This window comes from Penicillium verhagenii, assembly GCF_028828195.1.
Source record: "Penicillium verhagenii strain IBT 33310 chromosome Unknown utg000007l_segment0_segment0, whole genome shotgun sequence".
Taxonomy (NCBI): domain Eukaryota; kingdom Fungi; phylum Ascomycota; class Eurotiomycetes; order Eurotiales; family Aspergillaceae; genus Penicillium; species Penicillium verhagenii.
In genome coordinates this window covers 117,514-141,495 of record NW_026643171.1, presented here as the reverse complement: position 1 = coordinate 141,495, position 23,982 = coordinate 117,514, and the positions used below count along the sequence as shown (strand labels likewise).

Below are 23,982 nucleotides of genomic sequence, written 5' to 3'. Positions count from 1 at the left end.
ATAAGAAACAATAATCAATTGTTTACGGGCGCGTAGGTAACATAAAGATGAGAATTCAATGTTGTTTCCAATGTGTCAAGGAAAGAGGATTCCCCGCGATTGTGGAGTTCCAAGGTTGCGGAGGAGAATCTCAGGGTCAAAAGTCACGTTCCGAGCTAAAGATTCCAGTATGTGATGTGATTAAGCTAGTGGATATTCTATATATACTGGTATCATATCAAAATTCGAGACATTACATTGTGATACCTGATTCTTTCATATTAATTTGGAATTCTCGCAGATCTTGTAGCTCTTGCAGCTTTAGAAATGAGTTGATCTGGTTCATTGCCCAGTACACTAACTAAGAAACATCGATCAACCTCGGCATCTCTTCCAAACGTTCTCTGCTACACATAAGATAATTTTAGGTAAGATAATTTTAGGTAATTGAAATTCCCTTATTTCATTTTTTCAGATATTTTTTGTTCTCATTTCTCATATTTTTGTTGGTAAATATTGAAGAAAATACTGGATTGTATACTTGCAGAAGGGGAAATGAATTATGGTGTTTTGTCCGCCTTGAAAGAGCTCGACGCGACGTCAGTACCTGAATCCAATCTGAGCTTTCCTTCCGCTCCAACTGACTGTCAAACCAGGGCGAGATAGGAAATTCTGGATTTCCAATAATGCTGTTTTCTTGAACAGATATTCCGCGTCTAGCGACCACCTCTATAAACGCCACATCCATCGCGGGGATGAGTGCGTCGCAATCAGACCCCGAGAGCGACCGCCGCGATACGCTGGTCGAGGAGAATCAAGCTACTCCAGCTACCCCAGCTACCTTAGCGACCGCTACCCCACCCCATGCCGAGCGAGACCAAAGCCCAAGCTCAGAGGGGGAGCGACCTCCTCTACCTCCACGGCCAAATACCCTCAATCTGCTGAATAGCGAGTCGCCATCCCGGGCAACTTTACAGGCCGGGGCCACAACGGCTGTGTCGCGGGCGGAGATCGATTCACAATCACCGGCCGGGGCAGGGAATGCATATTCATCACTAGCGATCCGCGGTCTTTCGCAAGGCTTGAAGGCAAGAGCAAGCCTTGGCCACCTGGCGAGTTCGCGGGGTAGTGAAGCGGGGGACACGGCGAGCATTCGAAGCTCCGTTCAAAATGGCGATGTGGGAGACGTAGAGGCCTTGTTCAAGGACTTTGTCACATCCGCGCCAGAAGTTCATTCGGGCGCAGGAAGCTTGCTTCACTTCCCCGAATTCCCCGGTGATGATGTGGACGATGATGCGTTCCTATCTGAATTTGAGCCGGTCGGGGAAATTGATGAGGATGCCGGAAACGAGGGTATGGCTCCCAATATTTTCTGGAAGCATTCGGCGATATACAAGGTTATACTCATACATAATAGATTTTATCCTACAGCGCTTTAAGGCCAAGCAAAAACACTATATGATTCTATCCGCGGCGGGAAAGCCCATTTGGACAAGACATGGCGACGGGGGATTGATCTCCAGCTATGTGGGAGTGATCCAAACCATCATTTCTTTTTATGAAGATGGCGACGATCGTCTACGGACCTTCTCTGCTGGGGACGTCAGATTTGTCATTGTGACCCATGGGCCCTTGCATCTGGTCGCAATTAGCCGGATGATGGAGAGTGAGCACCAACTTGCACTACAGCTCGAAGCGTTGTACATGCAAATCTTATCCACATTGACTCTGCCTTCTCTGACTCACCTGTTCTCCGTTCGGCCATCTACTGATCTCAAACGACCGCTTCAGGGCTCAGAGACTCTTCTCTCTTCCCTAGCTGATAGCTTTACCCGTGGGTCGCCATCTACATTGTTGTCGGCGTTGGAATGCCTCAGGATTCGAAAACAGCACCGCCAATCGATTAACAGCGCTCTTCTGAAGACCAAGGCAAGTAATCTACTCTACGGATTGGTCGTTGCTGGTGGACGATTGGTCAGCGTCGTGAGGCCGAAAAAGCACTCACTACACCCCGGAGATCTTCAACTTCTATTTAACATGGTCTTTGAGGCCGACGGAGTCAAAGCTGGTGGTGGAGAGAGCTGGATTCCCATCTGCCTCCCTGGATTCAACAGCAGCGGATACCTATATATGTATGTCAGCTTTCTTGACCTAAGGGGTGATGTCGACGAGAATGAAGACATTTCGAAAGACGAATCTGTCGCCATTGTCCTCATCAGCCCGGATAAAGAGAGTTTCTTTGAAATGCAAGGAATGCGCGACGCCTTTGTGGAACAGATGGAAAAGAACGGGAGTCTCAAGGTGATAAAAGCTGCAATTGACGAAGGCCGTCCTGCCACAACAGACATCGTACCCGGCGCTGTGCTTCATCACTTCTTATACAAATCACGAGCGAATGTGCAGTTCACCATGTCTTCTTTTGCTCCCACATTCTCCTCCATCTCTCGGCGTCGAAGGTCAGTATCGATCCTTAGAAGCACTCACTGCTCAATGGCTCCCCTGTTATTACAGAGACTAACATTACCCACAGACTAATGTCGATATATAATAACCTCCACTCGAGCATCCATGCTAAAAACACACACGTGAAAGTGCATCATTGCGTTTCCCGATCAGCGAGCTCATTTGGTTGGGTGACCCCACGGTTTGAGCTTTACTGTGTCGCTGAGCCCAACGCGAACCGGAATGCCTTAGTACAGAGTGCCACAAAAATTGCGCAGTGGGTACAACAAGAAGAGGAAAGGCTTTTCATTATCGGTGGAGCAGTATGTACTGCCAAGACTACTATCTAGAAAAGTTACAAGCTAACAAGCACTCTAGGTCTTCTAAACCCACGCAGAAATTTCAAGGCCTCACAAAATGGAGATCAATTGAAATGCAAGATAATTGTAAATATCTGACAGCAAATATATCCGAATATGCAAATCGTCTTATAGACTTTCTCAATTTCTTCCGCGCTCAGGGTACTAGATTTGGCATTGATCTCATGCATGTACCCAATTCATTGAGACCCACATGTGCAAACAATGACGACCTAATTACTCAAGTGCTTCAGTCAATAGTATCATCGCGCAGAGCGAAGAGTTGACGCATAACTTCGCCAGACTTGCTCCGCAGTGCATCATGATACATCGTGTTGGTGATGAACTGCTTGATACCCTTGATCTTTGCGGCAGTCTTGGACGCTAGATCAAAGTGCACATACATATCATCGATATACGTAGCAGCGTAAACTGGGACTTCGTTCTTTGCCAGCTGTTCCTCATTATATAGGGCAGGCCAGTCCTCGGCTTCAGCCAAAATCTGTGCCACTTCTCGGATTTGATCAAGTTCCGAGTACGAGTCGAGCATGTTTTCAAAAACCTAATCATCAAATAAAATGTTAGAATCGTCCAGTTACACAGAAGGGACCTTGTTTTTGCGAATTCGTACCATCTCTCCAGTAAAGAAGATCTCTGGCTGAGAGCCGCTGGTTTGGAATCGAACATCCTCGCTTATTTTTCTGTCGGCAGACCACCGCGACGATTTGCTATCTTCGTGTTAGTAATTTGGCTTAAGAAACAATTTGAAGAACCTAGGCTTACCCTTGGCAGTAAATAGCTTCGTGCAGGATAGCGTAAATGACATTCTTGTCCATGCCACCGCTACCATCAATTATGGCCAGAGTCGGCTGCGTGAGAGAATCAAAAATCTGGAGATCGTGCCACGTCCGGAGAACAATATCTGAAGCCATGCTGGTTAGTACACCGCCCTTCGCTGACTATGGAAGACTGAGACAGGTTTATTTACCGTGCACACTATCGATACCACCTGTAAAATGTTAGAATTGGTGCATGCTTTTCTTCTGATGGTACTCTTTCTTACCGTGGAAACCGAACATAATACCAAGCTGTTGGAATCGAGCTGGGGTGAGCCATCCCGAAGGCAAGGCGACCTTGTTAGCAGCCAAATACTTCATGATCGTCTTGACTCGCTCTGCATCCTCTGGGTATTTGTCATAGTAGACGATGTTTCTCTCCAGGACCTTTTCTATTTGGACATTAGTAACTGTCCGGAGAATTCGAGATCAAAAAAAGAAAAGAAAAGAGAAACGTACCATAGGTCCGGGCGTAGACTGGATCGGGGTCATTGACCATAGGAGGCAGTCCAGCACAGATGAACGCTTCCTTAAGAGATTCGGGGCTTTTTGAAAAATCAAAACATTAGCTATACAGTAACAACGCAAGATCGCAATGAGAGGCTGGAAGTCATGGCGTACTATTTCGAAAGGTAAGTGGTGGCGCAGAAACCACCGAAGCTCTGACCCATGATGCTCCATTTCCGTTGGTCCTCTGGGTAGTCCTTGGTGAGGTCCAAGCGAAGAGCCTCGCAGTCATTGACAATATTGTCCGCACGGAAATTCTTGAGGTACTCAGCCTGCTGGATGGCATTGCCTTGACGAGCAAGAGTTTCCGCAGTGATGGTCTGGCTGAGACCAGTACCACGTTGGTCTAGGAACAATACCTGGATTTCACAGTCAGTAACGATTGGTTTCCACTCGATACAACCAGACCGAGGAGCTCTCCGGTCAATGGCTATAGTGTACATACATGGTACCCCTTATTAAGCACTGAATCAACCCAAGCGTAGTTTTGTGGGGGACCACACCCAAAGCCCGGTCCACCTTGAAGGTAGACAAGCCATGGAATTGGAGATTTGCTTTCTTCCTTGGAGGCCTGCTCAACGGGAGTGTCTAGACGTGAGACACTGCGAACAAACAGCCTGAGTGTGTTACCCTCAGCCGGTAGCTTGCTGTAATCGACTGGAACGTCGAAAAACCACTCGGCCACCCGCATCTTGCCTGTGTTTCGTCAGTCTGTTGTTTTCTTATGCCATGAGAGTAGCCTAGTTCCTGGCTTTAGAATCATACCGGGCACATTGTGGAGTCGTTTATCAATGAGTTTGGCTGCCATTGTGGTAGTTGTTGTTGGAAGGATTTGGTGTGGAGCGCACGGGAACAAGTCGACTTGCGGAGAACGTAACAAGTCACTCACTTTCTTCCTGGCCTTATCCTCAATCCCGCGCCAATCCACTTATCTTAGCGTCTGACGCGGCCAACGAAGAGGCTAAAAGCAGCAGCCTTGAAAATACAAAGCGTTCATCTGCCATCAAATCCACTAGAGATTCTTTCGGGAGGTCCAAGCGTGATTTTTGGATCGTGATTCCCGAGTACCTTTGTTATTGCAGATCCCGAGCCTCCTACCAGATCCCGATTACAACTATAAATGAAATATACCGTCACCTCATATTCTTTTGGAGTCATACTTATTTTTTGAAACCTTTCACCATGCAGGATCAATTTCTACAACATTTGTGGCAGGTTGCCCAAGGAAAATGGGAGTCCGGTGTGCTCCCTAGTGCGGAGAATTTAGCCCGCGCCCGCTCGTCGATTCCCACCACATTACCCGACATCGGCTCCAGCCTGGAATCCGTTCAACGACATCTTGTGGAGGACATTGTCCCCGCATTTAATGGTGGCAGTATCAGTCCAAACTATTATGGCTTCATCACCGGTGGAGCGACGCCGGCGGCGTTGTTTGCAGACAACATCGTGTCGGCCTACGATCAGAACGTACAAGTACACCTTCCCAACCACTCAATCGTCACCGACGTCGAGTATCATGCCCTAGGATTGCTTGCCGACCTGTTCAATTTGCCCCGTGATCAATGGCACAATGGAACCTTTACCACTGGAGCCACTGCGAGTAATATTCTTGGTCTAGCCTGTGGGCGTGAATTCATTCTCCAGAAAGCCGCTGAGAGAAATGGAAGCGAACTGACCAGTGTCGGTGAACATGGCTTATTCGAGGTGCTACAGGCGCTGAACCTCTCCGGTGTTCAAGTTCTGTCGACACTACCGCATTCCTCTGTGGTCAAGGCAGCTGGTGTTTTAGGAATCGGCCGCGCCAACGTTCGCAATATCTGCCGTGCTGATGATCCGCTCCAATTTGACATAGTACAGCTCGAGAAGGAGCTGGCCAGAACGGACAAAGTCAGTATCGTGGCCATCTCGTGCGGTGAGGTTAATACTGGCCGATTTGCGACATCTGGAATGGAGCAACTGGGTCAGATCCGTCAATTGTGTGACAAGTACGGGGCTTGGCTGCATGCTGACGGTGCATTTGGCATATTCGCTCGAGTGTTGGATGATAGCGAAGAGTTTTCAAACATCAAAAAGGGCTGCGATGGGATTGAGTTGGTGGATTCAATCACCGGTGACGGGCACAAGCTGCTCAATGTGCCCTATGACTGCGGTTTCTTCTTTACCCGTCATCCAGGCTTGGCCGCTCAAGTCTTCCAGAATGCAAATGCTGCCTACCTGAGTGGAGGACCGGTTGATGGCCCCCCTATTCCCTCTCCGTTGAATATCGGACTTGAGAATTCCAGGCGATTCCGGGCGTTGCCAGCATACGCCTCTTTGTTGTCTTATGGGAGACTGGGATACCGAGAGATGCTTGAGCGTCAGATCCGTCTTGCTCGGGGTGTCTACGAGTGGATCTTTGATCATCCTGCGTACACACCCTTACCAGAGGCACATTCCAAAGCTGAGCTTGTAGACCAGACGTTCATGAGTGTATTGTTCCGTGCCAAGGAGGATGCTTTGAATCGGGAACTCTCAGCGAAGATTAATGAGACTTCTCGAATGTTTGTGTCGGGAACTAGCTGGAAGGGCGAAACAGCTACTCGAATTGCTATTTCTAATTGGCGAGCTGACGTCGAACGGGATTTGGCCTTGATCACGGGGGTGTTGACTCAAGTGGCCCAGAAATGATTTGATAAAGATCAAATGTATTTTTTTTTCGTCTATACTCACTAAATACTCCAGTTGATTCCCTCCTTCGATTTCCATGGGCTTGTATATTAACAATAATATACTATGTAGTACATGTCATTATTCAGAGGTGGGGCCTTTCCATGGTGCATGGGCGCGTTCATGTGACGTGGGGTAAGTACTAGTACACTTGTAGCTTTGAAGGTCAATGTTGTTGCTTACTGAGAAATCATTTCTCCCACACATTAATATCTCTACTATCCTTGCTCTCAAAGTCTCTCTGTGATAACTCCAACCTTGGAATCTCCTTGTGGTCATATATCTTGTCTGAATCGATGGCATTTGATTTCGATGCAGCACGCATCGAATCATTGCCCACAGATGCCTTTTACATATCCGATTTCATTTCCGAAGATGAAGAGGCCCGGTTGATCTACAAGGCAGGTACCCAGTCCTCGATGGGCCAATCACAGTCTTGACTTCAAATTTATAGCTCATTTATGAAATATTCTTTTTTTGTTCTTTCATTCGTTGCCAGGCTTATCAATACTGATACCTCCATCAATAGGTTCAATCGGCACCTCTCCCACACTGGACTCATCTGTCTCACCGCCGCCTCCAAAGCTGGCCATCAACACTTACAAAATCTGATACGCTTCTTGCATCGCCACTACCCTCTTGGCTGGCAGATCCTGTCATGGACCGCTTTAACGACCTGGGCGTTTTCACAGACGCTCCGCATGGCGCGCCGAATCATGTTCTTGTAAACGAGTATCATCCAGGCCAGGGCATCCTGCCCCACGAAGATGGCCCTGCATACTACCCACTGGTAGCCACTGTGAGCTTGGGCGCGCCTATTGTTCTTGACTTGTACGAGAAGAATACTCATTCTCCTCGAAATGATCATCGCCTTTCAGAAAATGTGCAACATCCTGCGACACCACGATTCCGTATCTTACAAGAAAGACGAAGTCTTTTGATTATGCAAAAATCCATATACACCGACTTCTTGCATGGAATCGCCGAAGTATCTACAGATAAGGATCTGGGCTCTCATTCAATCTGCAACTGGAACTTGCTGCGAGAACAGAATACATATTGTGCTGGATGGTATCCACGGGAGACGAGGACAAGTATAACCTATCGAGATGTACTGAAGGTTGCCAAAATGGGAGATACGTTGAAGTTTTTGGGCAGGGCAAGTTGAAGGCTTCCCATTGGATTCCAGGCGTTTGGCTATCTTTCATAGGGTGGACACAACAGTTTGGTTGAATATTATTGTGGCTTTGAGTGTACATTATTCTTTCTCTTCCTGTTCATGTTCCTCTCCATGTTCCTCTTCTTTGCCCTTTCCATTTACCTTTCCCTCTTCATCTTCCTTCCCCTCCGACTCCGCCTTCTTTTTCTTCTTGTTCGGACTCGCTGACTGCTTTGCAGTTCTCTTCTTGCTCTTGGAGGGGCTAGAATCTTTCACTGTGCCATTTTTGTCGCCATTCGCCTTATCCCGCAGCCTGCCAGATTGCCGAGTTTGAACTCCCTTCTGCTTCTCGTTCCCTTCTTCATTGTCGTCCTTGGAATGCTCGTTCGAAGAGTCAACTGAATTGCGACTCGCATTTTTTCTAGCGGACTTTGCTTTGGTAGTATTCCCAACGAATTGTTTCCCTTTTTTGGACTCTTTCACCTTTTTATCCTCGGTTTCCTCCTTCTCGTCATCACTCATATGTTCCCATGCCTCCTTGGGCAAATATCTCTTGCGTGTACCATCGTTCTTTTTCGCTGTACCGGATCCTTCTTTGGTCTGCCAGTCCTCTTTCGTCCATTGATCTAAATGTTTCTGTGTTTCACTTTGATCATCTTTGGAGGTGTTGTAACTCCCTCCTCGCTTCTTGTACTCCGAGGCCATCATTTGTGCCTAAATAAATCAGTAAAATGGTAGCTTGATGATGTTTAGTCCGATTTTGTCGAACCTTGCGTGCGGACCATTGGCCAGGCTTTCCGCCTTTGTCGCCTTTATGGATTTCTTCTTTCACTTCATTCCGGAGCTTGGGATCGGTGTATTTATCCTTGGGGGCCATGTTTGGGGGAAATTCAAAGCCGCTCAGATATATTAGGGTAGAGTGAAGCTTTCAATGATTTCTCTTTTATTATTTTGTCTTATTCTCACACTTCTTCTTGGTCGATCTTTATAAGTACCTATAGTCGATGACATCGCGATGGTGTCGTGATGTGACATCATCAACCCAGATGAAGTACAAGATTTCGCGAGCCACCTGCAGATCCCAGTTTTACCGATTGCATGCTTGAAAGCATTCCTCGAATGCTCAGTTCCAAGTTTCTCCTTGGACATTTTCCGGTGCTACTTGCCTCTCCGTTTTAGGTATTCCCGACCAAGCAACAGGTTTCCTTCCAAGGTTGCAAATGTGAGTACTTGTCAATTTGGGGAAAGAAAGATTTGAAGAAATAATGATTTCAATTACAAATCAGTGTCAAATTCATGCATTGTCCTGGTATCAAGTATTTAAAGTAAGGTATATCATATCGTCAGGTCGCGTGCCCAACATGCACGTCCCGACGTCGTCCCATTTACAATTTCTTGCTGGCAGCCTCACGCTCCGCACGGATCTGGGCATCGCGCGTGATCTTCAGCTTCTCGGATTCCTTGCCACGAATATACTCCTGCAACCAGAGCGGAAAACCTCGCACCAGGCGAGCAACGGTCTTGGATGCGGGCAGGATCACCTGTCCACTGTTCTGAGTCAAGATCTGCTTGCAGATGGCATCTGATACGATCTTGACGGACATGATGGGCTGGCCGAACTCCTTCTCGTAATCAGTGAGAATGGTGATCATCGGGGTGCGAACCCAGAACGGGTGAATGATACTATGGAAATGTGTTAATCCATGTCTATATTTATTTTTTTGCCTAACAGGCCATAACAGGAAAGGAATAACGAAACGCAAGGGGAAGATAACGAAACTGACCTTGTGCGCACTTTGGGTGCCTTATAATAGAGGCGCAACTCTTGTCGCAGAGATTCGTGGAAAGCCAGGGCGCTGGCCTTGGTGCAGCAGTAGTCGGCGATTTCACCCAGGGCGACGAAGCTGGCCATACTGGCCAGCGTGATGACATGGCCGTGGTTGGCGCGGATCATAGCGGGGAGGAACTCGCGCACCATGAGGAAATGGGCGATGGTGTTGACTTCGAATGTATTGCGGATTTGTGCCTCAGTTTCCTCAAGAATGGTGCCATCGTGGCCGACGCCGGCGTTGTTGATCAAGACCGTCGGCTCGCCATGGTCGCTGCGGATGGTCTTGGCGACCTCGGAGATATTCTCCGAGCTGGTGATGTTGGCTCGGTAGAATGTGACATTGGCGGGGAGTTTGAAGTTGGGCTCGTTGATGTCCAGAATGATCACACGCAGCCCGGTGCGCGATAGGTCCTCCATGACTTGCTTGCCAATTCCACTGCATCCACCCGTCAAAAGGATGAGCTCCTTGGAGGGGATCCATGGATCACTTGAGACCCAGTTGTTAGCGGTCCATTGTGTGAGAGAATTGTTGATTGAGCGCAAGACTCCGAGGGCGAGCACTGCGCCTGCAGCTTTCTGGGCGATCGGGTTCTGCAGCAATTGTTGTGCCGGGATGGGTAGCCGCGTCAGAGCGGTTTGTGTACATTGTTGGATCAGATCTAAGGCGGCGGCCATGGTGCTCAGGGGTTCGGGGGGTTCAGAATAGAGAAATAAAATAATAACGATGCGGTATGAAATGTGCGATGAGGTGGACTCTTTATGAAGATGATGATCTTCACAAAGTGCCCACGATGATTTACCAATAAGTTCCTGTACCAGCCGAGGCCTGAGTAGCCAATGAAAAGGAGGTTCAAGCGGAATAGGCAAGCAATGCGACTGCCGATCCCTAATCATCGACAGCTAAACCACAATGAGCATTAGACCAGTCATTGTGGGGTTTTGCTTTTGGTTCGTCTCTCACATGTCTTTGATGTTGGATCTCTCGTCCTTTGCCCCTGATACCTTTTTCCCCGCATATCATCAACATTCGCTAAAATAGAAACGTCAAATCTGCCCCGAGGCTAACAATGCATTGTCACATTGTCACATTTTCACATTTTGCTAATGATCTCATGAACTTTGATCTCGGACCTTTTTTTCTCTCCAGAATTCACAAGTGGATCCGGTCGGCACCGATCACTGACATTGCTTTTTTTCTCTCGCATATTCTATCCTGTATCTACTGCATTAGTAGCATCAGTGCTCTATAGTTAGTCACACTAACAAGGTCAAAGATATCCGATTCAATCAACAACTTTTTACCTTTGTATCAACCAGACCAAACACTGAAACAAAGTAAAATGTCGATATACCGAGGTCGCTCTCAAAACTTGGACCTTCCCCATTCTAAGGCTCCAAGTGCCGATCACCAAGTGGGGTTCGCCCGTGCAGGGTTATAATACTTAGTCTGGCGTTGGGGCAAATATGGGTCGAGATTCCCCAAATCCGGGCACTTTGGTCATTTCTCCCCTGGAATCGCTGATTTCTTCTATCTCATTATCTGGTCAGCCTATTCTGTATTGAATAGGCAAAAGAAAAAGAAAAGAAAAGACTGAACTAACCTTGGTGTTGAAAGTCATGGCTGGTGAAAGCTTCCCGGCCCTGGTGGCCATTACCCTAGTTGAGGCCTATCTCCTGCAGCACATGGTATTTACTGAGGAGAGCCTCCGTCTTGTTTGTCTCGGAGCTTTGGGAGTTAATCTATCGCTTTTGGGAATATGGAATGTCGTGGTTTGGCCTTTCTTCCTTAATCCGCTACGACATCTTCCCACCATTCCTGTGAGTAGTCATCAGCACTGTACATCGATATAGGAATGCGATTGCTGACCGCATCCAATAGGGGTTCATGAGTAACTTGACAATTATCTTTGACTCACCTCGTGGCCGTACTCCCCTAGAGTGGATGAAAACAGTCCCCAACGACGGCCTCATCCACATGCGTGACCTGATCAGTCACAGTTATCTGCTGGCCACAAACCACCAGGCTCTTTTGGATATAATGAGCACGAATACTTATGACTTTGAAAAGCCCAAGCGCATCCGCAATTTTCTGGCTCGAATTATCGGGTTTGGAATGATCCTGTCCGAGGGGGCCGCACATAAGAAGCAGCGCAAGGCGTTAACCCCGGCCTTCAATATCAAGAACATTCGAGCAATGTACTCTTTGATGTGGGACAAAACCAATCAGATGCTTGAGGAAATGGAAAAGGAAATCAAGTTGAATCCATTGGAAGGTACCGACCCAAAGGAAGAAATTGGCAAGCTCGAAATGGGCGTGTGGGGAAGGTAAGAGCCGATCCAAGCTTAATCTCCCAGGATAACATAGCAACTAACAGCTTTCCAGTCGTTTTACTCTAGATATCATTGGTCCCGCAGCCATGGGCCGTGACTTTCGCTCGTTGCAGAATAGCGATAACAGAGTGGCCGAGAGTTTTTTAAATATTCTCGAGCCGACCCCGGAGAAGGTGGCTTTCCTTGCCATGAATTTCGTGTTGCCTCAGTCGATTGCCCAACGCATTCCTTGGAAGATGAATGATCTAATCACCAAGGAAACAAATTTCCTGCGAGATCTCTGTAATGATATTGTGCTTGAGAAACGCCAGACCTTGACCGAATCCAAAGCTTCTGCTCAGGATCTCGAGGCCGATATTCTGGGCACAATGATTCTGGGAGGAGACTTCTCTGACACAGAGCTAGTGGATCAGATGTTGACTTTCCTAGCTGCAGGGGTATGCTGTTCCCTGCTGACTCCCAAACCCAGAAACACTCAAATGAATGCTAACTTATCTCAACAGCACGAAACGACTGCCGCTGCCCTTACCTGGGCCTGTTATCTGTTAACTCTCTACCCGGATGTCCAGGAACGGCTTCGCGCTGAAATTCGGGAGAAAATTCCTTCGGCTAGTAGCCCAATCACATACAGCGACTTGGAGTCCCTGCCTTTGCTCAACGGCGTTTGCCAAGAGGTCATGCGTCTCTACCCGACAGTGCCCGCCACAATCCGCGAAGCCATTCGTGACACCATGGTCGCTGGCAAGCATGTTCCCAAGGGAACTCGAATCATTCTATGCCCATATGCCATCAACCGCTGTCCTCTGTTCTGGGGTGAGAACGGCGAGGAGTTTGTACCAGAACGCTGGATCGACACCGACAAGAACGGAAATCTCGTGCCTAACAATAACGGTGGCGCGTCAACAAACTTTGCCCAGATCACTTTCCTGCATGGACAGCGATCTTGTATCGGAAAGGACTTTGCACGGGCGGAACTCCGTTGCGGAGTTGCAGGCTTGGTGGGTCGCTTTGCGTTTGAGATGCAGGATCCGAAGCAAGAAATTCATATTGCAGGTGCAGTAACCACTAAGCCCGTCGAAGGTATGCATCTCAAGATGCAACGTGTGGCTGGGTGGTAGGCCTGCTGTTCGAGTGCTTGAAGGGGATATTAATTCATGGATGTGTGTGAGCCTCCAAGCCTTGAAGGGCGAGGACTTAATAATGATTGAACGCCTTGATGAGTCTTCAATGTCGCGACTTTGTCTGATGTATAATGTAGAGAGATGAATTGGAATCTCTAATAACGAATCTGAAAGGAACCACCTCGCTTCGAACCCATACAGTATCTAGTCAGGGCCAACATTTTGAAGGTTTCAAAAATCTTCATCCTGAGTACCCCAAAAAAAAACACAGGTAGTACCTAGTGAGGACCGTGGGAGTAAACGGGAAGGGGGAGCGATTCGAACCTACCAATGTTGGGGTGTCGTCTATTGTGAAACGTGACTATGATTTTTTTGCCTGCGCGCAACTCAGAATACTAGTATATCTGCTTGCATGACTATTCCAGTGCTTGAACAAAATGAACAAAATTTCAGTCGGATTTGCCCATGCACAATATGCATCAAAAAGAAGTCAATCTATCTTACAGTCCTGAGGAATAGGGTGTCGATCAGGCCCTAACCCAATGACTAATCAGCTTAGTGGGGTAGTTAACTAGTTAGGTTTGGCCGACACGTGCCTCGGCCTAATCGGCATCCCCACGCTTCCAGCATTTGTCCATGTCTCATGACTCTCATCTTTCTTTTACTTCTTGAACATTTCAACGTGATTGATTGCATGTTTCACAGTCGACCTGGCTGAGCGACTAGGAGTACCCCGGTTTTAAGTTATTTATCAATATCCTCGAGTTTGCCGCGCCCAGAATCACAAACCCCTCATCATGGCCGATTCGCTGTGCGGACCCTCCAATGCACTGCAGAACTTCCAGAAGCATACATCGGTTGACAGGACCCTCCAGCAAGACCGGCTAGTTTCTCGGCAGTCATCTTCACAGGTAGGTCATGTCATGGAGTACATACACATCTTTACTTTGGTTGACACATCTCTCTTCTAGGGATTCCGATCGCAAGGCCCGCGGGATGGTATCCTCGACCCGGAGTTTGCCGCATTTGAAGCCAACCTCGGCGGTCCTTCCTTGTCGAATCTACAGCACCCTGCAAATTTCGGGGCACCAATTCAGCTGCCAACCGCCCCTCATCCGAACGCCAGCTGGGCATCCGACTTTCAAAATCTCCACATCTCCGGGCCTGCGCCACCCCAACTACAACAGCACATACAACGTCCATCGGGCATTCAAGCCCAAGGAGGGTGGCAAGATGAATTCTTTAAGCACCAGCAGAGCCAACAAGCCCCAGCGACACCGCAACTTTTACCGAACCATCAAACTACAAACCATGCATACCAACCTGCATTCGCCACAGGCTACCACCCTATGTACAATTCCTCCATGAATACTACATATCAGGCCCCCCCTGAAGCTCACGCGCAACATGTTATGCCAGTGGAGAAGTTTGATGAGTCTGCCTTTGAGGCGGCATTCGATCAAGCCCGAGCTACACTGGAGCTACAATCAGCCGAGGCCACACCGGCCCCTGAACAACACATGCAGGACGCCTCCCCCATCGACCCCTTCGAGACGGCTCAAGAAAACCTCCAAATCGGATCTGATACTATCCTTGAATCTGAACAGCAAGATCCGCAAACTCAAGCTCACGACGCCGATGCTCTTGCCCAGGCAGCCGGACAGATCATTAATAGTGTCAGTCATGACCAAAGCGACAAGTTCCAACAGAGCAACTTCCTTGCCCTGATGCGCCGAATTCGGGACCGTGAGGTTGAGGTGAAAGGAGAGGATTTCTGCGAAGTCAGTAGCAACCCATAAACGATTTGAGTCATTTGGCTCGCAAGCGCAACTAGATACACCGGTATCATTTTGCGATCTATGTCGGCGCCTGTCCTTACTCATCTTCCCTTTGCAGACAGCGCAGTCTCTTCATCCTGGTGGCCGTTACTACCCCGGTCAATCTCCTCCGCCGCAGGATTCCGTCTTAGAATCCGACAGCGCCAGTAAGGAGTCTCCCTTTCTTACCGACAGGGTTTAATCTCTTCAAAGAGAGAAGAAAAAATCAGAACATGATCTGACCCAGGTTTTATGGGCAGACGATCTGGCAGATACTTTCGCGGAAGAACTTCCCCGTCTGGGCACCAATCCATACAATCCTGGGGACAACAACAATCTCTACGAAGGTTTTTTCCACAGCCATGGACTCGTTGATCGCCGACGACCAACCTATTGTTTCCGAGGGGAACACGAATTGTGGCCCTGAATAACCAAGGTGTGCCCAAGAGGGGCAATGCGTTTCCAGCTGCATTCGATTAAAGCGACTGATTGGGTCAATCATCAACTATCATTTGTTCCTGCTAAACAAGATATTGAGGCCATTTTTTTCCCGACAGGCCTCGCCTTGATTCTTTTCACTAATACCCATTACATGTGTGATCGAAGCGTTCGATCTTTTCTATTTATACCGTTGCATGGCGTGCGATCTTCAACCCCATCTATTTTGTTCATGTATTGCTTGAATTTTTTCGCTAGACCTCACTTCATGTGTACATATTCAAGATGAGCCCGCAATACATAGAACTTCGCAACATTTGAAGGGTATCATTGTTGTTTGTTAACAATCGTAACATGGTACATGATATACAAGGGGCTCCATACCCTATACATAAACTATACTTTTTCTTCCAGAATAAGCTCGCGGAGAAAGGACTCAGCCTTGGGCGCTTCTACGCGACCTTTTTCACCTGTGCGCATCATTTGACCCACAAACCAGCCCAGTTTCCCTAACTGACCACCACGGATCTGCTCGATCATCTTCGGGTTTAGTGCAATGACTGACTCGGCTAATGTGATATATTCCTCACGCGACAAGGGACGGAGCAGGAGATTATCTTCCTCCAACATTTGGGGTACCGGCCGATGATCTCCATCGAAGATCGCAGCTAGGACTTGTTTGGCCGTAGGTCCAGTTACAAGATTCCGGTGGATATGGTCAATTAAATCAGCGAGAGACTGGGCTGGCACGATATCTGAGCGCCAGGTTTCGTCTGCTTTGGTCAAGAGTCCGCCTAGCTCGTGGAGGACCCAGTTACCTGCCGTTCGCGCGAGAGCCGCCTGCGTAGGTTTGTCTAGGTCGTCTTTATGAAGAATGTCCACAACATCTTGGTAGTACTCGAGACGAGCACCGTCGTCTAATTCGATCAAAGGTTTGGCATCTTCAAGTGGGAGACCGTATTCTGGCCCGATCAGCTGCATCAGTAATGTATCGGGCGCCATGGGAAGAGTTTCTTGGAGGCGAGCAATGAGGTCTTCGCCAATGACCAGTGGGGGGATATCCGGATCTGGCATGTAGCGATAGTCGACGGCGCCTTCCTTCCCTCGAAGTAGATGAGTCTCAGTACTACCGATGGTCCATCCTCGCGTCTCGCCTTGTACCTTGCCGCCACTTTCGAGTAATGCGATTTGACGGTTCTTCTCAGCCACAATGGCGTCCTCGACGGCCTTGAAACTGCTAAGATTCTTGATCTCGGTGCGCTGGCCTAGCCCGCCAAGTGTCTCGCTCCGTCGTCGAATCGAGACGTTGATATCGGCACGCAAACCACCCAATTCCATCCCAGTTGTCACGGCTCCGCAGGCCAGTAGGATGGACTGTAATTTTCGCACGCAGGCTGCAGCTGTTGCGGGGGTATGAATCTGGGGCAGGGTGATGATCTCGATAAGGGGATGAGAGACACGATTGAAATCGAGGAGTTGCGTGGAGGTTGGGCCTGGGTATTCTTGGGATTTGGCGGTATCCTGTTCCAACTGGACTTGTTGGATGTCTATGCGAACGCGTTTCCCATCCTCCGGTGCGATCCCGTCGTAGTCGAATAGGTCGATATAACCATTGCGCGCAAATGGCTCTGCGAGGTGTTAGTCGACTGTCAGTTTGGCTCGATCGATCGAGGAATGACACCCACCATAATATTGGGTAATTTGGTATCCCGAGGGCTGGTCTTGGTAGAAATAATGTTTTCGGTCGAAGCGGCTGACAGGTTGGATTTGGCAGTTTAAGGCGATCGCGGCGCGGAGGGCTGGGAGAAGGGTGGCGGCTTGAAATTGAGGCTGGCTACCTGGGAATGCCAGGTCGAATAATGCGACATTGGAATTTGGGGTAGCACTCGTGGATGTGGCCGCTTCTGTTGGATGAAAGATGGTAGGTTAGACGAGAAGTGGACCGATGGTGGGTTTTTGCCTAAAGACGTACTGGAGAATAGCTTTGCAGCCGTGTCCAATTGCGCGTGGATCTCCACGCCAACTGTAAGTTCCCATTCTTGCCGTGAAGCCTCTTCGTTCTCCCTGCGTTGTTTCTTCTGGGCCTTGAGGCTTTTGGCTTCCTGCTTGAGTTGTTTGCGAAGAGGAATGCGGTCCGTTTGGAGGGTAAGAGCGGAGGAGAAATTATTACACGGAATCAACAGGCGAAATAAACAAGGTGCCCGGGAGACTGTGCGGACAGCGCCGCTGGTGAGCCATGGCCGGAGCATGAAGGCGAGCTGGAAAGATGATAAGGTCGGAAAGATGAAGCGGAATCCCAGCGCGGGAGCTCTAATCTGCCGATCCAGGTGTAGATTACCCAGCACTATGTAGTTTGGAGTACCACCAAATTCTTGATATTTATACTTTACTTCCAAAAATCAATATACAAATGTCTTCATGAATAAAAAATAAATATTGAAGAATACTGTAGTAGTTCATTGCTTCTAATGGAAAAGGGTAATCCAGGGTCTACACGTCGTTTGATGAAATGGGTGCAGAATATTGGTGGCGGATTAAACCGACACTTAATTACCGAGAATAGACTAGCATGCTCCCAATCTGGACTACAGCAGCATAGGTTTATTTGGCACTGAAGAAAGCATTCAAGTTCCGAATAGACTATAGAGAATATCTAGTAGCAATACTACAGTACTTACATCAATTGATTGGTCAAACAGTTACGCAACCTAGAGGTTGAATTCTACTATGTAATGTTACCATCTACAACTAAGCCCCACCACTCCTGGCTATGACGAACTATGGTCAGCCCCACATCTCCACATGCAGATGGACAACATTGAAGGTTACAACTTACAACTTACAACTTATAGCTCATTCATCTTCACATCAACCCGAGAAAGATCTGTTCACCCTTGATCAATCCTACTTGATCCACTAATGCAAGATGGTCGAAAAAGAAGAGACCGTTCGTCCAGCATTCGCCGGTCGTGAGCGCCCTCTACTCTCATACGGGATTGACTTCCCAGCTGCCACAGCCCGCCATGTTTCAGAAACATTCCATGCCTCTCGAGTGTATGTGATTTGCTCAGGATCACTGTCACGCAACACCGATGCATTTGACCGCCTTACAGATGCATTGGGCTCGGAAAAGGTTGCAGGATGTCGTATTGGGATGCAGAGCCACACATTGTGGTCGGAGGTGCTGGAGATTGTTGACGACGCACGAAATGTGCAGGCTGATTTGATTATTACCCTCGGAGCTGGCAGCTTGACCGATGGCGCAAAAATAATTGCACTGGTATGCGTTTTCTGGGGTTCCTTCTCACCTACCGATAATACTAATATCTGTACTGACAATTCTCAGGCCCTAGCCAACCAAGTGCATACTGCTGAGGAACTCGAAACTTTGGCCGAAGGCTCCAATAAGCGGGCCCAAATTCATGCGCCAACTGTTCCTATCATTTCCATTCCGACGTCACTCTCAGCCGGGGAATATTCCAACTTTGCGGGTGGCACAGATGACCGCTCACGCCGCAAGTTTAGCTTCCAGGCGCCTCTCCGTGGCCCTCAGCTCATAATTCTTGACCCCAAACTGGCACAAACAACCCCTGATTCTATATGGCTCAGTACAGGCGTGCGTGCTGTTGATCATTGTGTTGAGACGCTTTGCGCAATTGTAGGCGTCACACCGGAATCAGATGAACTGGCTAGGCATGCACTCAGCCTATTGGTCCCGGGCCTACTACAGTGCAAGCAGAACCGCGCCAACGATGATGCTTACCTTCGGTGTCAGCTTGGCTCAGTTGATGCGATGGCAGCTTGTACAAGTGGATCAGTGGAGCTTGGGGCCAGTCATGGTATCGGCCACCAGGTAAGCAATCTATCCATTTCTTGTTTGGGTTGATGAGAATCATGAGCTAACTGCTCGGATTAGCTTGGTCCACTAGGTGTTGGCCATGGTGAGACTAGCTGCATTCTCCTGCCCGCTGTGTGTAAATTCAATGCTTCACATAACGCGAACCGAGAGCGCCAAGCGAGTGTTCGTGAGTTTTTGATTCGTGATCCAGTTGTTTCGCAAGTGCTTCAAGCTCGCTCCTTGAGTGTAGAAAAGTCGGATCTAGGTGATATCCTGGATGCCATCATCCGTGAGCTTGGAATGCCAAGATCATTGAGCGATGTTCAAGTCAGCCGTGAAAAACTTGACGGACTAGCAGCGCACAGCTTACATGATCGCTGGTGTCAGTCGAACCCAGTGCCTCTGAGAGAGAAGTCACAGGTGCTGGAGATCCTCGAGATGGTTGTTTGAGGCTAGAACTACCTGTTCTGGAATTGAGAATGAAACACAGAACAATCATCAACATTGAATAAAACCATTTCAAGGAGTTCTAGGCACTTCAAACAAATGTTGAATGTTGCACAGATTTCAAGTTTGTTGATTGAGGGAAATGCCCAGTTGTATATATAATATACTACATCGCATTCTATAGAGTGAGATGACATCATAGGATATCTGGAAGCAGTCAACTCCGTCTTTCCCCCCGGATTTGTCTATTCATGGGTGTAAATTCCACTGTATTTTATAAACAGACCACCAATGATATGGCAAGCTCAAGCTCATTGCCTGAAGAATTGAATCGTTCGATCAAAAACAGTTGCTAGTAACCAGTAGCCTGTTGGGCCTTGGTGTTGAAGGTCACGTGCGCCAAACTGGAATCGCGGCACCGCCGTCAGTAACTTTTGTCCGGGCTCCGGAGTTCGAACGCAGTTTCTGGTACCTCACCTAGTATATTTTGTCCGCCTGATTTGACTTTCATTTTATCGCAATGGCCGACTCCCCAGAAGGCCGCGGGGAGCGCAGGCGCACATTCTCTCGCTCTCCAGATGCAAGTCGCGACCGCAGGCGAGACGATCGAAACCAAGAGCCAAGGAGCTCACGACGACGAGACGATGATCGTGAAACATTCCACAAGCGAAGCCACAGACGAAGATCTCCTCGCAGCAGCTCAAGGGATGGAAGGACACGAGATATTCATGATAGGCGCGACCGTGAACGCAGAGAACGATCAACGAGCTCCGCAGATGAGCGCCGCCGAAAACGCAGCCATCGCAGCCATCGACACCGTGAAGACCGGGATCAAAATGGAGAAATGTCGTCTAGAAGACATCGCAGTCCCCGTCCTCGATCACGCTCCCCACGAAGATCGCGCAGCCCCCAGCGTGCATTACAACGAAGCGGACCTCTACCTTCACAATCCGATGCATTTACCGGCGAAGTAGCACAAACCGGTGAAAACCCTCTCCCGGAGAAGGAGAAACCAAATTACAAAAATAGCGGGCGACTTGCGGCCGAAACCAATACAGTCCAGGTTGAAGGTGGCGAAGGAATTGTGCTGAAATACCATGAGCCGCCTGAGGCGCGCAAACCACCAGCCAAAGAGCCGTGGCGGATGTACGTCTTCAAAGGTGACGATCTGCTGGAGATGGTTGAACTGAACGAGCGGAGTTGTTGGTTGATCGGTCGTGAAAGAGCCGTGGTTGATTTCCCTCTGGATCATCCCAGTTGCTCAAAGCAGCATGCTGCCCTGCAGTTCCGTTATGTCGAGAAGCGAAATGAATATGGTGACCGTATCGGAAAGGTTAAGCCATATCTCCTTGACCTGGAGAGCTCCAATGGGTCTACCGTGAATAAGGAACCCATCCCCGCAGGCCGATATGTTGAAGTGATGGATAAGGACGTGATGGGATTCGGTACGAGCACCCGCGAGTATGTGCTCATGTTACCGAAATGATCAATAATCCACTTCAAAGACATCATTCATACTGAAAATTGGGTATCAAGCCTGTGGAACGAGATACCCATCCGGCCATGGTGCCTGCAGAGCCATTGAGGTCCCTACCCAATTGCCCTACATGTAGATGCATATGTGAAAGATACTGTGCCTCGATAGCCTTCGTGGTGGCATAATATCTTATTGAATAATAAACTAAGTATTTCCAGCATCCATTCATACTTCATAAATATTAGTATCACTAGAGATGAGGTTAGTCTTAAACATCCTTCGATAATCCCGGATTGGCTACTTACAAAGGCTGCGCGAGCCTCTTTCTCCCCTTGGCCTTGCTATTCACCCAAACGCTAATACTCATTGCAGCAACCGGGAAAGTCCCATATCCACGGTGGTCAATAATGACTGTCTCGATGCACCAGTCTAATAGATCCGTCCACTCCTCTCCTCTGTGCTTGACGCCGACGTACATGCGCTTATAGGTTGCAACGGTGTTACTAATGATGCAAGCGAGACCCCAGGGGTACTGGACGTTGCCGTAACGCACGAAGCCTTGTCGTGGATAGGGTTAGTCAGGTTGTCTATATCGCGGTATCTATCAATTGATGAAACATACCAATGCAGTGCCGCTTGTCAAAGTAATCACGTTGTTCTCCATATGCGTACAGTTTGCGAGCCTGCATCAGGATCGGAAGCTTGCCCGAGCAAGCTGGCGAAGAGACATGTGCTGGACCACTTCGAAGGCCGTATAAGTCTCCATAGAAAACACAGGGCTGGCCTTGGCTGCGAAGTAAAATTAAGCCGTAAGCAATTGGCTTGAAGAATGGGATGATGATTGTCTGCGAATCAAGGTAAGTGAGACTGCCATTGTGTCTGCGTAAATTCCAGGTCGAATTTACCTCCAGGGATTGGCCAGGTTGCTTTACGAATGTAGAAGTTAGACTTTTGCCTTCTCCAGTGACTTGAGTGCCTGATCTGAGACTTACAGTGTCATGATTTCCTACGAATGTCTGCCATTCTTTTAGCATGAGTCGACTGAAGTGGAGAGGTATGTAGACCGGTGCCTTACTACTGCATGATTTGGGCTCTGCTCCAGTAATGTGCCTTTGAAGATTTTCCGCAGATCGGCCCCTTTGGTCTGTGAAGTGACTGCGAAACGCCCCAAGAGAGGTACATCAAACAAGGAGACTTCATGGTCCATGGCTTTGAGGTACTTCAGAAGAAGGTCCACTTCGCCTCTCCAGTATTCTCCCACCAGGAAGTAGTTAGCACCCACCGTTCGTCTCAGGTGGTAGACAAAGTCTCTCTGGAACGCAACTGAGTAATGTTTGGCTGCATCGATTCGCATGCCGGTGATTGGTAGTTCAGTTCCAATCCATTCCGACCATTGAAAGATATCGGCTCGGACTTCCGGGTGGGTGTGATCCAGATTGGCAAACATCAGATAATCATAGTTACCGTGTTCATCGCTCACATCCTTGGCCCAGTCTTTCCGAGCTCCGACAGTCTTATAGATTCCATTCTCCTTCCGTTTGTCATCCCAGTCGACACCATTGAAATGCTGATGATGATATCTCATAGAACTGTACTTCCCTTTGCGGCCAGAAAAGTCGAATCCAACCCAACCAGAGATGTTTTCCGGAGGTGAAATCCCAACCGTTCGATCTGAGAGGATTAGTGAGGTTTGATCTTTCTTTGACATTTCTCATCAGATAAGCACAGATACCTTCAGGATCGACTCTCGTTGCTTGAAAGGTTTCAGTCGTGTCTGCTCCAGCTTTGTGATTCAATATTGTATCCCAACAGATTCCGATACCGAAATCCTGAGCGGTTTGCACCAGCTCTAATAGATCCTCCTTGGGACCCCAACGCGTTGCTCGCGACCCTTTTTGGTGGAATTCTCCCAAGTCCCAGAGATCATATAGATCGTAGCCAATTCCTGATGCATCCATTCCCTTGCAACCCGGCGGAATCCAGATGTTGTCCACCCCAATGTCTCGAAGGCTGGGCAAGGCTTTTTGCAATCGCTTCCAATGTTGTTGATCGGCGGGGACATGCCATTCAAATCCCTGCATCATCAATGAATTGGGAGGAGTAATCCATGTGGATGTTTTTTCTGAAACATGAACATCTAAAAGAAGATCAATTGGTGAGTGCTTTCAACTTTTGCAAAAAGACTTCCTGTCAGAAGAGAAGGGAGGAAATAGGTTGCCAACCTTCAATTTCTTTCCACATGTTTGGTTTTGTTCTCGTTTTCAAAGAACAGCTGAGAACAGACAGCATCTGAGCCGTGGCCACGTCTGATGACGATCGAATCAGTTCGGTGGCTAACTTTGTCAGAGGTTCTTTCAACATTGGCGACAGACAACAGCCCTCCAAATTATTCTTCTACGATCGATAACTCAAATGCAAGATCAACGATCGCAAAAGGCAGGGCCGGACAAGATTGAAAACAGTGACACTAACGCCCCCTGCTGTGCGATTGTACTTTGAGCCTTTGACGTCTAACTCATGGATTAGGAACTTTTGAACAATTGGTCATGGATGTCAAGCGTTGAACCGAAAAAAAAGCTAGATCTCATAAAAGCTTCTCTTCATTGGTTCCATCATACTTCAGCCGTCACGCCTTACGTGTCGCCTCTTTCAAGGTTATTGTGCTGGACAAATCAATTGACACGATAACGAGGC

At 48.3% G+C, this 23,982-nt stretch overlaps 12 protein-coding genes across 12 annotated transcripts; 7 read left to right on the top strand and 5 right to left on the bottom strand.

The window, feature by feature from the left end:
* Window positions 1-734: 734 nt before the first annotated feature.
* Window positions 735-2,808, top strand: N7466_006734 (guanine nucleotide exchange factor MON1; the record flags this gene model as incomplete). The annotated part of the gene is made up of 4 exons (XM_057166123.1): window positions 735-1,332; window positions 1,397-2,435; window positions 2,510-2,744; window positions 2,800-2,808. 4 exons carry the CDS (start codon window positions 735-737, stop codon window positions 2,806-2,808), a joined length of 1,881 nt encoding a protein of 626 aa, XP_057019164.1.
* A 222-nt stretch (window positions 2,809-3,030) lies between these two features.
* N7466_006733 (proline iminopeptidase) lies at window positions 3,031-4,931 on the bottom strand (the record flags this gene model as incomplete). The annotated part of the gene is made up of 9 exons (XM_057166122.1): window positions 3,031-3,342; window positions 3,412-3,508; window positions 3,564-3,702; window positions 3,769-3,789; window positions 3,844-4,008; window positions 4,076-4,161; window positions 4,238-4,482; window positions 4,569-4,819; window positions 4,889-4,931. The coding sequence occupies 9 exons, from the start codon at window positions 4,929-4,931 to the stop codon at window positions 3,031-3,033; spliced, it is 1,359 nt and encodes a 452-aa protein (XP_057019163.1).
* A 374-nt stretch (window positions 4,932-5,305) lies between these two features.
* On the top strand, window positions 5,306-6,790 carry N7466_006732 (pyridoxal phosphate-dependent decarboxylase family protein; the record flags this gene model as incomplete). The annotated part of the gene is made up of 1 exon (XM_057166121.1): window positions 5,306-6,790. The coding sequence occupies one exon, from the start codon at window positions 5,306-5,308 to the stop codon at window positions 6,788-6,790; it is 1,485 nt and encodes a 494-aa protein (XP_057019162.1).
* Window positions 6,791-7,125: 335 nt separating this feature from the next.
* N7466_006731 (uncharacterized protein) lies at window positions 7,126-7,997 on the top strand (the record flags this gene model as incomplete). Its single annotated transcript, XM_057166120.1, has 2 exons — window positions 7,126-7,230; window positions 7,359-7,997. 2 exons carry the CDS (start codon window positions 7,126-7,128, stop codon window positions 7,995-7,997), a joined length of 744 nt encoding a protein of 247 aa, XP_057019161.1.
* Window positions 7,998-8,087: 90 nt separating this feature from the next.
* Window positions 8,088-8,865, bottom strand: N7466_006730 (uncharacterized protein; the record flags this gene model as incomplete). Its single annotated transcript, XM_057166119.1, has 2 exons — window positions 8,088-8,702; window positions 8,758-8,865. The coding sequence occupies 2 exons, from the start codon at window positions 8,863-8,865 to the stop codon at window positions 8,088-8,090; spliced, it is 723 nt and encodes a 240-aa protein (XP_057019160.1).
* Window positions 8,866-9,373: 508 nt separating this feature from the next.
* Window positions 9,374-10,494, bottom strand: N7466_006729 (uncharacterized protein; the record flags this gene model as incomplete). The annotated part of the gene is made up of 2 exons (XM_057166118.1): window positions 9,374-9,671; window positions 9,773-10,494. 2 exons carry the CDS (start codon window positions 10,492-10,494, stop codon window positions 9,374-9,376), a joined length of 1,020 nt encoding a protein of 339 aa, XP_057019159.1.
* A 942-nt stretch (window positions 10,495-11,436) lies between these two features.
* N7466_006728 (cytochrome P450) lies at window positions 11,437-13,268 on the top strand (the record flags this gene model as incomplete). The annotated part of the gene is made up of 4 exons (XM_057166117.1): window positions 11,437-11,637; window positions 11,699-12,144; window positions 12,203-12,587; window positions 12,654-13,268. 4 exons carry the CDS (start codon window positions 11,437-11,439, stop codon window positions 13,266-13,268), a joined length of 1,647 nt encoding a protein of 548 aa, XP_057019158.1.
* An 800-nt stretch (window positions 13,269-14,068) lies between these two features.
* Window positions 14,069-15,290, top strand: pex20 (the record flags this gene model as incomplete). The annotated part of the gene is made up of 3 exons (XM_057166116.1): window positions 14,069-14,182; window positions 14,243-15,052; window positions 15,168-15,290. 3 exons carry the CDS (start codon window positions 14,069-14,071, stop codon window positions 15,288-15,290), a joined length of 1,047 nt encoding a protein of 348 aa, XP_057019157.1.
* A 632-nt stretch (window positions 15,291-15,922) lies between these two features.
* Window positions 15,923-17,775, bottom strand: N7466_006726 (glutamyl-tRNA(Gln) amidotransferase subunit PET112; the record flags this gene model as incomplete). The annotated part of the gene is made up of 3 exons (XM_057166115.1): window positions 15,923-17,154; window positions 17,212-17,430; window positions 17,499-17,775. The coding sequence occupies 3 exons, from the start codon at window positions 17,773-17,775 to the stop codon at window positions 15,923-15,925; spliced, it is 1,728 nt and encodes a 575-aa protein (XP_057019156.1).
* Window positions 17,776-18,452: 677 nt separating this feature from the next.
* Window positions 18,453-19,814, top strand: N7466_006725 (iron-containing alcohol dehydrogenase; the record flags this gene model as incomplete). Its single annotated transcript, XM_057166114.1, has 3 exons — window positions 18,453-18,806; window positions 18,873-19,379; window positions 19,443-19,814. The coding sequence occupies 3 exons, from the start codon at window positions 18,453-18,455 to the stop codon at window positions 19,812-19,814; spliced, it is 1,233 nt and encodes a 410-aa protein (XP_057019155.1).
* Window positions 19,815-20,389: 575 nt separating this feature from the next.
* Window positions 20,390-21,297, top strand: N7466_006724 (putative FHA domain protein SNIP1; the record flags this gene model as incomplete). The annotated part of the gene is made up of 2 exons (XM_057166113.1): window positions 20,390-20,781; window positions 20,841-21,297. 2 exons carry the CDS (start codon window positions 20,390-20,392, stop codon window positions 21,295-21,297), a joined length of 849 nt encoding a protein of 282 aa, XP_057019154.1.
* Window positions 21,298-21,513: 216 nt separating this feature from the next.
* N7466_006723 (alpha-amylase) lies at window positions 21,514-23,423 on the bottom strand (the record flags this gene model as incomplete). The annotated part of the gene is made up of 6 exons (XM_057166112.1): window positions 21,514-21,538; window positions 21,594-21,846; window positions 21,911-22,214; window positions 22,281-22,304; window positions 22,364-22,959; window positions 23,021-23,423. Coding segments are annotated over 6 exons (1,605 nt in total), but the record flags the coding sequence as incomplete, so codon positions are not given.
* Window positions 23,424-23,982: the final 559 nt, after the last annotated feature.